Below are 13,832 nucleotides of genomic sequence, written 5' to 3' on the forward strand. Positions count from 1 at the left end.
AAGACATTCACCATTGTGCAGATGCCGAGATGTGAGTCAAGCTCTGGCTGAACAGCTTCGAATCTCGCGTGTGGACTCGATAAGAAGAATTTTTTAAATAAACTTCTACTAAAGTCTCCCCTCAACCCCTGACGTTCCAGAGAAAACAAACCAAGTCGGGATGTTATAGAGGCCCTTCCCTTCGGCCCAACATGCCCACACGGACCAACATGTCCCGGCTACACTAGTCCCACCTGCCTGCGTTTGGTCCATATCCCTCCAAACCTGTCCTATCCATGCACCTGTCTAAATGTTTCTTAAACGTTGGGATAGTCCCGGCAACAACTCCCTCCTCTGGTCCTTGATTCACCTACTCTGGGCAAGTTTTTCAGGATTTACTGGGAATTCCTGGCATTCCTTTGAGTCCAACCCAGCAAATGACATTGGATGCAACACTGTGTTGGTTAAGAACTCAGATCAGACACAACCTTAATGGATAATAATTTACTTAGACAATGATTCATGGACAACAGTTCATTCTTAACAATAATTTATGTTCAACAATAATTCATATTGGGTAGTAACTGATGCTGGGCACAATGGCACATGAGAACATGTCATCAATAACACATTTATTTATGATTGAATTGGATCATAGTCCATTTTAGACGATAGACATGCCAGATATTTTGGTATTGCCCAATAATGAATGCATGTACAGTCACAAAAAGCTGGAGTACCGCAGCGGGACAGGCAGCATGTCTGGAGAGAAGGAATGGGGGACGTTTCGGGTTGAGACCCTTCTTCATACATGCATTCATGTATTATGCATTATCCTTATGATGTGGAAATAGGTGATGGTATCCACTTTGTGCACAAACCAGGGGGAGCAAGATGTTGTTAAATGCTAACAGAACGGGCAATGTTAATGTTCATTCAGACGTCACTGAAAGGCAACGTACTAAAGCAGAGAAGTGAGCAGACAGGGAGATCGGGATGAGTGGGAGAATGCTTGGACCCAGGGCAGGACATTAGTTTGGAAACCACTTCTTGTTGGCGATATTCTGTATTATTCAAGGTCGACACAAAACGCTGGAGTAACTCAGCGGGACAGGACAGGCAGCATCTCTGGAGAAGGAATGGGTGACATTTCGGGTCGAGACCCTTCCTCAGACTGCACTGTATTATTGAACTCGACTACCTTTTATAAAATTCAATTCTGTGTCGGACAGTAGCTCGTGTTGGAAGCTTCTGTACGTTAAACACTCATTTGTATTGGTGCTAATATATATATATATTACTCTTTGCCTTCTAGATTGCTACATCGTATTGGACCACATGAGAAGGTATCCCTTTCCCTAGCCATGTGGAGGCAGAGTTCCCCCCACATTGGGAAGAGTCATTCAGATGACCAGATGACCAGATGACCAGGAGGTCAGTCGCTTCAATGTGATCCGTGTAATGAGGTTAAAATCAAACAGAGAGAATAAAGTTGATGGAATAAGTACCGGTTTACATTTACAAGTTTACAAGAATGTCAAGTGTGAAATTCCTTCAGCACACACGTTGCGTTGCATTCCTTGAAGCATCTGGTTCTGTCCAGTTTGTCCGCACTGGTCACTGCTGGTGAGGGTCACTGTCCGCACTGGTCACTGTCCACACTGGTCACTGCTGGTGAGGGTCACTGTCCGCACTGGTCACTGCTGGTGAGGGTCACTGTCCGCACTGGTCACTGCTGGTGAGGGTCACTGTCCGCACTGGTCACTGTCCGCACTGGTCACTGTCCACAGTGGTCACTGTCCGCACTGGTCACTGTCCACACTGGTCACTGCTGGTGAGGGTCACTGTCCACACTGGTCACTGCTGGTGAGGGGCACTGTCCACACTGGTCACTGCTGGTGAGGTTCACTAACGCACTACAAAGACCCAGATGGAACTGATGAGGATAGCTAGAGTGACTATGATGACAATGACAATAGTGACATAGGACTTGTGGACACAACACCACCACCTCTGCACCGACACCTGGTGATTGTCCATGTCTGATGGGCGGCCCACGTCCAGGCTTTGACTCACTGAGCTGGCAAACATTTTCTTCTTCCCCCTCTTCTTCTGGGACCACTGGCTTTTCTTCACGAAGAGCCGGCCCTTGCCCCGGTTGAAGCGAATACTCTGGATTCTCTGCATGGCCTCAGGCAGGCAGGACAAGATGCCAGAGTTGTTGCCCAGCTTGGGCAGCCCATCCTTGGGCACCCGGGTCAGCGAACGGCACACAGGGCACTGGATGGCTTCTGCCACCTGCGCCTTCATGTTCATACGGGCCAGGCACTCGAGACAGAAGGTGTGGTTGCACGCAAGCTGCTTCGGAGTGCGGAATACATTGTTGTAGTTACTGAAGCAGATGGAACACTCCAGGTCATAATCCTTCTCCTCCGACACACTCATCCTGCCTGAGTAAAGAGAGATTCACAATACAGTCATGGAATCATTCATAGAATCAGTCGTAGTCATAGACTCAGAGGCATCGCCACAGAGTGATACAGTGTGGAAACAGGCCCTTCAGCCCAACTTGCCCACACCGGCCAACATGTCCCAGCTACACTAGTCACACCTGCCTATGTTTGGCCCACATCCCTCCAAACCTGTCCTATCCATGTACCTGTCTAAATGTTTCTTAAACGTTGCAATAGTCTCAGCCTCAACAACCTCCCCTGGACCTCAAACATCAGGCTGTCCCCAGATTCCATCCCCTCCCCTCCTCACCCACCGTGTGGTTCAAACAGATCCTGTGTCACCTCAACCTGTACTCGCTAGAGTTTAGAACAATGAGGGGGGACCTCTTTGAAACTGACCGAACATTGAAAGGCCTGGATAGAGTGGATAAGGAGAGGATGTTTCCACTAGTGGGAGAGTCTAGGACCAGAGAGCACAGCCTCAGAATTAAAGAACGTTCCTTTAGGAAGGAGATGAGGAGGAATTTCTTTAGTCAGAGGGTGGTGAATCTGTGGAATTCATTGCCACAGACGGTGGTGGAGGACAAGTCCATGGGTATTTTTAAGGTGGAGATTGACAGATTCTTGATTAGTACAGGTGTCAGGGGATATATGGAGAAGGCAGGAGAATGGGGTTGAGAGGGAAAGATAGATCAGCCGTGATTGAATGGTGGAGTAGACTTAGTTTAGTTTAGAGATACAGCGCGAAAACATTCCCCTCGGCCCACCGAGTCCGCATCCTTGCACACTAACACTAACCTACACACAGTAGGGACAATTTACAATTTTACCGAAGCCAATTAACATACAAACCTGCACGTCTTTGGAGTGTGGGAGGAAACCAGAGCTCCCGGAGAAAACCCACGCAGGTCACGGGGAGAACGTGCAAACTCCGTACAGACAGCACCCGTAGTCAGGATAGAACCCGGGTCTCTGGCGCTGTGAGGCAGCAACTCTACCGCTGCGCCACCGTGCCACGCTTGATGGCCTAGTTGTGCTCATGAGCCTATGAGCGCCTGTAACCTTGGTGTCTTCTCCATGCCAGCTCCACAAGAACAAGATCACCATTTCCCAACCCCGCCCCGACTGCTCGCAGGTGAAACTCTCCATCGTTGCCCCACACATTAGCCTGGCCGCCTTCCACACACTGACCTGATACAAAGTGCTAGCCCTGTTTCTGAACTGTTCCACAATGATTCATTGTTAACCACAGCCTCTATATTACATTCGACTATTCAATCCCACCCATGTTCTCACTCCTCCTTACTCTAGGAATTTCCCCAGGGCTGGTACACTCTGAGATCGCCTGTACACCTCCAGTTCTGCCTTGTTGCCTAACTCCCACTATGTGGAGTACCTGAAGCACTCGCCTCTTCCCATTCCATTGACCTTTGTGGTCCGTAAGTCATAGGAGCAGAACTAGGCCATTCGGCCCATCAAGTCTAGTCTACTCATTGTACCTCGGTACACGTGACAATAAACTAAACTGAGCTGACCCAGACTGCTCTCTAGTTAGAAACATAGAAAATAGGTGCAGGTGTAGGCCATTCGGCCCTTCGAGCCAGCACCACCATTCAATATGATCATGGCCGATCATCCAAAATCAGTACCCCGTTCCTGCTTTCTTCCCATATTCCTTGATTCCTTTAAGCCTAAAAGCTAAATCTAACTCTCTCTTGAACACTATCCAGCGAATTGGACTCCACTGCCTTCTGTGGCAGAGAATTCCACAGATTCACAACTCTCTGAGTGAATGTGTCTCTCCAGAGATGCTGCTGAGTTACTCCAGATTTTTCTGTTTACTCTCTGGATGAAAAAGTTTTTCCTCATCTCAGTCCTAAATGGCCGACCCCTTATTCTTAAACTGTGGCCCCTGGTTCTGGTTGTGTTGTGGTAGGACAGCTGGGAAGAAACTGTCCCTGAATCTGGAGTCCAATGAATATGTTTATTGGCCAAGTATTCACATACAAGGAATTTGCCTTGGTGCTCCGCCCGCAAGTGACAACACGGCATACAGTAACAAATGACAAATAAAACATTCATTATTAATGATACTGACCCAGACTCTCCAGCCACTGTTGATCGGACAACCCTGTCACCCAGGAGTGACCCTGGTGGATATGTTGGGATTGTCTACACCATAAGATCACCACCTCTGTGCCCGTAAACTCCAGCCCCCCTTGTAAGCAAAGGCCACCGCGTATCCCCCTAGATAATCACCTGGTCAGTACAGAATGTACAGGACAGCCCACTTTGGGGCTATTCTACAGTCCCAGCTGCCAGTCCCAAAAGGGATTATACAGATGGGTACATGTCAGTACAGACAGTGAGGAAAGACATTCTTGCTACAGAGGGAGTACAGAGAAGGTTCACCAGACTGATTCCTGGGATGGCAGGACTTTCATATGAAGAAAGACTGGATAGACTCGGCTTGTACTCGCTAGAATTTAGAAGATTGAGGGGGGATCTTATAGAAACTTACAAAATTCATTATTATCTGAAGAAGGGTCTGAAGAAGGGTTTTGGCCCGAAACGTTGCCTATTTCCTTCGCTCCATACATGCTGCTGCACCCGCTGAGTTTCTCCAGCTATTTTATGTACCTTCGATTTTCCAGCATCTGCAGTTCCTTCTTGAACAAAATTCTTAAGGGGTTGGACAGGCTAGATGCAGGAAGATTGTTCCCGATGTTGGGGAAGTCCAGAACAAGGGGTCACAGCTTAAGGATAAGGGGGAAATCTTTTAGGACCGAGATGAGAAAAACATTTTTCACACAGAGAGTGGTGAATCTGTGGAATTCTCTGCCACAAAATGTAGTTGAGGCCACAGTTCATTGGCTATATTTAAGAGGGAGTTAGATGTGGCCCTTGTGGCTAAAGAGATCAGGGGGTATGGAGAGAAGGCAGGTACAGGATACCGAGTTAGATGATCAGCCATGATCATATTGAATGGCGGTGCAGGCTCGAAGGGCCGAATGGCCTACTCCTGCACCTATTGTCTATGTTTCTAAGGGCCTGTGTGCGTGACTGGATACAGAGAGGGGTCTGTTATTTCTGGTTGGTTGCCAGACCTCATTAACATTCAGCTCTCTATGCAAAGGTTGGGCTGATTTGCCTGCGTCTACGTAACTTGCCTGACCATAGTTTCCACCTTCATTTGGTTATCAAATGTCCACTGCATCACTGTGCACATTGTGCCTGGGCCCATCAGACCCAGCTACCTGCAGCATTTACCTGTGGATGAAGGCATGGTGTGTCCGCGTGCCTGGGCCTCTATGTAAGGGTGAAAACGCACACCTCTAGATTCAGGGACAGCGTCATCCCAGCTGTTATCAGGCAACTGAATCATCTACACAACTAGAGCAGTGCTGATCTACTATCTACCTCATTGGTGACCCTCACACTATCTTCGATCGGACTTTACTGAACTTCCTCCTACACTAAATTTCATTCATGTTATTCCCTTTATCCTGTATCTGTACACTGATCTTGTAATCATGTATAGTCTTTCCAATGACTGGTTAGCATGCACGTGACAATAAACAAAACTCAACGCAACAAATTTAACTAATTTTGAACTTAAACTGATGTTTTCAAGAGAGAGTTAGATGGAGTTTTTAGGATTAATGAATCAAGGGACATGGGGAGAAGGCAGGTACAGGATACTGAGTTGGATGATCAGCCATGATCATATTGAATGGCGGTGCTGGCTAGAAGGACCGAATGGCCTACTCCTGCACCTATATTCTATGTTTCTATGTTTAACTTAAACTACAGAGGAATGAAGGGTGACACGATTCAAACATTCAAGATCCAAAGGACACAAAGTGCTGGAGTAACTCAGTGGGTCAGGCAGCATCTGTGGAGAACAGATCTTTCTTCAGACTCCGACCCGAAACGTCACCTATCCATGTTCTCCACAGATGCTGCCTGACCCGCTGAGTTACTCCAGCACTCTGTGAAACGTCACCTATCCATGTTCTCCACAGGTGCTGCCTGACCCGCTGAGTTATGGTGCAGCAGCATCTATGGAGCTAAGGAAATAGGCAACGTTTCGGGCCGAAACCCTTCTGGAAATAGGCAACGTTTCGGGCCGAAACCCAGAAGGGTTTCGACCCGAAACGTTACCTATTTCCTTAGCTCCATAGATGCTGCTGCACCCGCTGAGTTACTCCAGCACTCTGTGAAACGTCACCTATCCATGTTCTCCACAGATGCTGCCTGACCCGCTGAGTTACTCCAGCACTCTGTGAAACGTCACCTATCCATGTTCTCCACAGATGCTGCCTGACCCGCTGAGTTACTCCAGCACTCTGTGTCCTTTTGTGTATTACCCAGTGACTGCGTTGCAGAGTGTGGTGGGTTTATTGAACGAGCTGTCGGAGGTGGTAGTTGAGGCAGGGACTATAACAGTTAAAACGGTGAACGTTACTAGTCTGTGGAGAGGTGAAGCTGATGTCATATTTCAGGTTAACACTGCCTCTCTTTCCACAGATGATAGACACAAAATCTGGAGGAACTCAGCGGGACAGGCAGTATCATCTGCTGAGTTACTCCAGCATTTTGTGTCTATCTTCGGTGTAAACAAGCATCTACAGTTGTGTCCTACACATCTCTTTCCACAGATGCATTCGGACCCGCTGTGTGGTTCTTGTATTTTTTGCATTGATTTCAGATTTCATAAGTGATAGAAGCAAAATTGGGCCATTCGGCCCATCAAGTCTACTCTGCCGTTCAATCATGGCTGATCTATCTCTCCCTCCTAACCCCATTCCCCTGCCTTCTCCCCATAACCCCTGACACCCGTACTAATCAAGAATCTATCAATCTCCACCTTAAAAATATCCAATAACTTGTCTCCACAGCCGTCTGTGGCAATGAATTCCACAGATTCACCGCCCTCTGACTAAAGAATTCCATCTATCACCGACAGCCTGTTGTAAGATTATTCCTCTGCCTGACATTTCCGTGAGGGATAGAATCAGAGAGCAGGCAAACAGACCATTCAGCCCACTGCCTCCGTACTGTCCCACACTCACCTCACACAGCCCCATATTATTCTCCCCATATTCCATCATTTTGTGTCCAATAATTCCCAGACGATCCAAGATTAACGTGGAATGTTGTAAACACTCCTTGCTTGAGCCGGCCACAATAGAAACAATCTGATAAAGTACTTCATATTGTGGTGTTGAGAGGGAAAGATAGATCAGCTATGATTGAATGGTCTTGATGGGCCGAATGGCCCATATATTCTGCTCCTACAACTTAAGAACCTATCTAAGATAGACACAAAATGCTGGAGTAACTCAGCGGGACAGGCAGCATCTCTGGAGAGAAGGAATGGGCGACGTTCTGGGTCGAGACCCTTCTTCAACCTACCTATGAGTTGGCTGGTGATTTCATGTTCATAAGTGATAGGAACAGAATTAGGCCATTCGGCCCTTCAAGTCTAGTCCGCCATTCAATCATGGCTAATCTATCTCTCCCTCCTAACCCCATTCTCCTGCCTTCTCCCCATAACCCCTGACACCCGTACTGATCAAGAATCTATCTATCTCTGCCTTAAAAACATCCATTGAATCTGCACTGGGACATGGGTCTCTGGTCCCCTTTGTAGGCTGGTCACCTGCAAGATGCATCAGACATTGGCTGGGTAAAATATATATATTTTAAATATTTCAAAATATACTTTATGCAAGAAATAAATATATACGTGATCATATACATGATCTTTACTAAACTCCATCTGACATTCTTTGAGGCTGGATATACATTCAATACTGGTAAATATTATTCTTCAGAGGGAAGTCTCAGTTTAACGGGAACACTTAAGAGATACTCACGTTGTTGGATGAGTGGAGGTCACTTTGTCATCCACTCGCCCAGCGTTTGGACCCAAGATTGTGGATGTGGCGCTGGGTTAGACTGAGACTGTGGTGTGTGGAGCGGCGAGGGTTGGTGACTTTGTTTAAATGGTGCATGTACACTTCCTTGTGAAGTCCCGGGATGCTAACCCTGCCTCCCTGCCTCCATCAGGCGGGGCCCGACACACATTCACACAATGGGGCTTTGTGTGGGAACACATTCCCCCGGCGCTCTGTTCCGCTGAAACACGAGAGCAGCGCTTGAATGAAAGCGGAATCCACTTGCAGGCGGCTTTCATTGGCCCATGTTGGAGGGAGGGAGGGAGGGAGGGAGAGAGACTTTACCCCCCCTGTAGTGGCCCGGACCCTGGTTCCAAACCAGCTTCACCCCGGCTCCACTCTGGTCACTCACACACGCAACTCTCTCCCTCAGTAACTGGGTTAGAACCAGAGGTCCCGCCCCACACTATGCTGAACGCACACACATACACACACACATATACACACACACACATACACATCACACACACATACACACACACACATAAACACACACACACACATACATATACACACACACACATAAACACACATACACACACACACACACATATACACACACACACACACACACACACACACACACACACACACACACACACACACACACACACACACACACACATAAACACACACACACATATACACACACACACACACACACACACACACACACACACACACACACACATATACAAACACACACACACATAAACACACACACACACACACACACACACACACACACACACACACACACACACACACACACACACATACACACACACACACACACACACATATACACACACACACATATACCCACACATACACATATACACACACACACACACACACACATATACACATACACACACACATACATATATACACACACACACACACACACATACATACACCGTCTACCTTCAGTGTAAACCGGCATCTGCAGTTCCTTCCTACACAGTTGATGCTGTTCACAAATTATAGGAGCAAAATTAGGCTATTCAGCCCATCGAATCCCCTCTGCCATTCTATCATGGCTGATCTCTGCCTCTTAATCCCATTTTCCTGCCTTCTCCCCATAACCCCTGACACCCGTTCTAATCAAGAATTTGTCTATCTGCCTTAAAAATATCCATTGACTTGGCCTCCACAGCCCTCTGTGGCAAAGAGTTCTACAGATTCACCACCCTCTGACTAAAGAAGTTCCTCCTCACCTCCTTCCAAAAAGAACATCCTTTAATTCTGAGGCTGTGCCCTCTGGTCCTAGACTCTCCCACCAGTGGAAACATCCTCTCCACATCCACTCTATCCAGGCCTTTCATTGTTCGGTACGTTTCAATGAGGGACCCCCTCATCCTTCTAAACTCAGGCCCAGTTCCGTCATGCGTTACTCCTGTTATTCCCCTGAGTGCTGATTCAATTATTCACAGTGTTGGTTACACTTGGATTCCCTGGGGGGAACTAAGGTTGTTCCGCATTTCTACAGCTATACTGCCCTAACTTGCTTTAGAAGTAAATTTGGGGCTGTTCATTACTAATTAATGAGCCAGTCATAGGGAGGAGCAGCAGAGAAACAGGCCCTTCAGCCCATCCAGTCTTATGCTGGCCATCAACCACTAATCCAACGTTAATCCTGTTTTTTAAATTCTCATCATCTTCACATCAACCCGCACCAGAGGGAGAGGCAGTGGCCAATTAGCACGCAGGACAATTAACAGCTAACACGTTGGAAGAAACCAAGACAATAGCAAGGCGATAGACACAAAGTGCTGGAGTAACTCAGCGGGTGCAGCAGCATCTATGGAGCTAAGGAAATAGGCAACGTTTCGGGTCGAAACCCTTCCGGGTTTCGGCCCGAAACGTTGCCTATTTCCAGAAGGGTTTCGGCCCGAAACGTTGCCTATTTCCTTCGCTCCATAGATGCTGCTGCACCATAACTCAGCGGGTCAGGCAGCATCTGTGGAGAAGAAATGGGTGATGTTTTGGGTTGAGACCCGTCTTCAGACTAAGAGTCGAGGGAGAGGGAAATGAGAGATATGAACAAATGAATGAAAGGTTTGTAAACAAAATGAAATCCAGCAAGGATGATCAAGGAGAGGGAGATAGAGCCCACAATGGTCCATTGTTGGCTGTGGGGAAAGACAGGATTGCAGTGAAACTGCGATTACTAGCGTGGGGAGGAGATGGAGAGAGAGGAGAGCAGGGGTTACTTGAAGTTAGAGAAGTCAATGTTCGTACCGCTGGGGTGTAAGCTGCCCCAGGCGAAATATGAGGTGCTGTTCCTCCAATCTGCGTTTAGCCTCACTCTGACAGTGGAGGAGGCCCAGGACAGAAAGGTAATTGTGGGAGGGGGGGGAGGTGGAGGGGGAAGGGGAGGGGGAGTCAAAGTGTTTGGCAACCGGGAGACAGGAATTGAATACTTTATTGCCCCATGTGACAAGGCACCGTGAGATTCTGTGCTGCCTACACGATGTATACAAATAATGGCCACCTACGGTGCTGACAATGTTACAAAGCACGCCGTCTCCTCCTTTGTCCCGTTACCCCCCCCCCCCCCCTCGCCCCCCACATGCACCCTCATCGACCGCCAACCGCGGGTATCGCCTGGAAAATTACTGTCCCTGAATCTGGAGGTGTGCGTTTTCACACTTCTGTACCTTTTGCCTGATGGGAGAGGGGAGAAGAGGGAATGGCCGGGGTGGATCAGGTAGGTCGAGGCAGACTGAGCGCAGCTGTTCATTATTGCATTTATATTATTTGATTGCATCTTCTAGTAAAACGGTTTGTATGGATTTGTATGCACAGTGAGAACGTGCAAACTCCACACAGACAGCACCTGAGGTCAGAATTGAACCCAGGTCATAGAGCCTTACAGCCCTTCGGCCCAACTTGCCCACACCGACCAACATGCCCCATCGACACCAGTTCCACCTGTGTATGTTTGGTCTGTGTCCTGTCCTATCCATGTTTCAGAAACGTTGGGATAGTCCCAGCCTCAACTACCTCCTCCGGCAGCTCGTTCCATAAACCCACCACCCTCTGTGTGAAAATGTTACCCCTCAGATTCCTATTAAATCTTTCCACCCCCCCCCCATAAATCCATGTCATCTGGCTCTTGATTCCCCGACTCTGGGTGAAGGACTCTGTGCATCGACCCTATCTAAGTTCATATGTTCTAGGAGCAGAATTAGGCCATTCGGCCCATCGCCTACTCTGCCATTTCTAGTCTATTCTTCAATCTACCTGATTCTGATCTATCTCTGCCTCCTAACCCCATTCTCCTGCCTTCTCCCCATAGCCCCTCTAACCCGCACTAAACAAGAATTATCTGTCCCCCTCATGGTCTTACACAGATCTACACAATCCTGGGTGGTGAGGTAGCAGCACTACCCGCTGCACTGCTGTGCCGGTCTTACGTGAGCTGCTGGAGAGGCTGACATTTGTGACACAAAGCTGGAACAGGGCAGCCCGTCACAGAGGGAGGAATGCAGCCCGTCCAGCCACACCTGCCCACACCGGCAGCCGAGAGTGAAGCCGTGCCAAGCGCATCATTAATGCCCAGGGGCTTCTTCCTCCTGTCAATGAGTTGACAAAAAGACGTTGTCAATTGCAGATGGACACAGAGTGCTGGAGTGACTCAGCGGGGCAGGCAGCGTCTCTGGAGAGAAGGAATGGGTGATGTTTCTGGTCGAGACTCTACGCCAAACTGAGATTCAGGGGAGAGGGAAACGAGAGATATGGCGGAGTTTGGTGTGGAAACATGAGGTGCAACGAGAGAGAATGTTGCAGAAACTCTCCGCAACACTAATGGTGAATTATGCAGCGCTATCTGTGTGGTTGGTTACAACACGACTTGGATCAGGAACCACAAGAGTAACTTTGGAAATTGGCAAATAGAATAGAAAGCTGTCTTGATAAAGACCTGTTTCCATGTAACCTGCTGGCAGTAACCAAACACCATTGTGTCTGCGAAACTACACAGTCACTACCCTGTATGAGGCCTCTGACAATTGCCAGCAATCACTCCCTTTGCCACTCGACACAATACTCCATGTGTGGTCTTGCCTGGCATAGGGAGTGCCGCATGGAGCCCTGCCCTGCAACCACTCCTAATCCCAGGAATCAGGTTTACAGGAATGATCCCCAAAACCATGGGTTAACATACGATGAGCGTTGGGTGGTGATGGGCCTTGATCCGCTGGAGTTTAGAAGGATGAGAGGGCACCTCATTGAAACTTACCGAATAATGAAAAGCCTGGATAGAGTGGATGTGGAGATGATGTTTCCACTAGTGGGAGAGTCTCTAACCAGAGGGCACAGACTCAGAATTAAAGGACGTTCCTTTAGGAAGGAGACGAGGAGGAATTTCTTTAGTCAGAGGGTGGTGAATCTGTGGAATTCTTTGTCACAGTCGGCTGTGGAGGCCAATGGATATGTTTCAGGCAGAGATAGATACATTCTCGATTATTATGGGTGTCAGGGGGGAGAAGGCAGCAGAATGGGGTAGAGAGGGAGAGATAGAACAACCATGAATCAATGGTGGGGTAGACTTGATGGGCCGAATGGTGTATCTCTAAACTAAGCTTCAGCCCAACTCCGCTGATCTTTAGACACCAGGTGTGGAGGGTGGAGAGGGTTGGGTGGAGATCTCTTGTGGACCAACTGGTTTACACTGATGATAGACACAAAATGCTGGAGTAACTCAGCGGGACAGGCAGCCTCTCTGGAGAGAGGGAATGGGTGAAGTTTCACGTCGGAACCATTCTGCAGAAGGATCTCGCCCGGAAACGTCACCCACTCCTTCTCTCTAGAGATTCGGCTCAACTTGTCCACAGCAGCCAACACTATGTCCCATCTACACTAGTCCCACCTGCCTGCATTTGGTCCAAACCCCTCCAAACCTGTCCCAGCCTCGATGACCTCCTCTGGCAGCTTGTTCCGTACGCCCACCACTCTTTGTGTGAAAACATTACCCCTCAAATTCCTATTAAGTCTTTTCCCTTTCACCTTGAACCAATGTCCTCTGGTCCTTGATTCCCCTACTCTGTGCAAGAGATTCTGTGCATCTTAGTATGTACTAATGTATGATATAATTTGCAAGTTTGCAAAGTTTTTCACTGTGTCTTGGTACAGGCGACAACATCACACCAGGGGTGAGTTTGCTTGTCGTTGTAAGGTCATTGTGTTCTCTTACGCCTAATCTGCTTGAGGAAGCAAGGTAAAAGACTACACTGTGTACATGCCACGTTATACACACCACAAACCGGCCATACACACCACAGCCTCACCTCCAGACACCATTTATCACAGCCAAAAGCCGTTGCTAAGTTACTATTTTATTTTCTGAGCATAATGTCCGCCCAGCTTCAGAGAATTCCATGACGTAAACAGACCCGTAAACAAGGAAGTTGTTTTTGCTCTTTAATCAAAC

At 48.0% G+C, this 13,832-nt stretch overlaps 1 protein-coding gene across 1 annotated transcript; it reads right to left on the reverse strand.

The window, feature by feature from the left end:
• Positions 1 to 468: 468 nt before the first annotated feature.
• On the reverse strand, positions 469 to 8,682 carry LOC129712151 (RING finger protein 225-like). The gene is made up of 2 exons (XM_055660381.1): positions 8,315 to 8,682; positions 469 to 2,429 (listed from the first exon to the last, which is right to left on the reverse strand). The coding sequence occupies exon 2, from the start codon at positions 2,422 to 2,424 to the stop codon at positions 1,888 to 1,890; it is 537 nt and encodes a 178-aa protein (XP_055516356.1). The 5' UTR covers positions 2,425 to 2,429; positions 8,315 to 8,682; the 3' UTR covers positions 469 to 1,887.
• Between the last annotated feature and the right edge of the window lie 5,150 nt (positions 8,683 to 13,832).

The sequence above is a fragment of the Leucoraja erinacea genome, chromosome 31 (genome assembly GCF_028641065.1).
Source record: "Leucoraja erinacea ecotype New England chromosome 31, Leri_hhj_1, whole genome shotgun sequence".
Taxonomy (NCBI): domain Eukaryota; kingdom Metazoa; phylum Chordata; class Chondrichthyes; order Rajiformes; family Rajidae; genus Leucoraja; species Leucoraja erinaceus.

Excerpts from the sequence above, each read along its gene's own strand:
- LOC129712151 (XM_055660381.1), bottom strand. The coding sequence starts at position 2,424 with ATGAGTGTGTCGGAGGAGAAGGATTATGACCTGGAGTGTTCCATCTGC.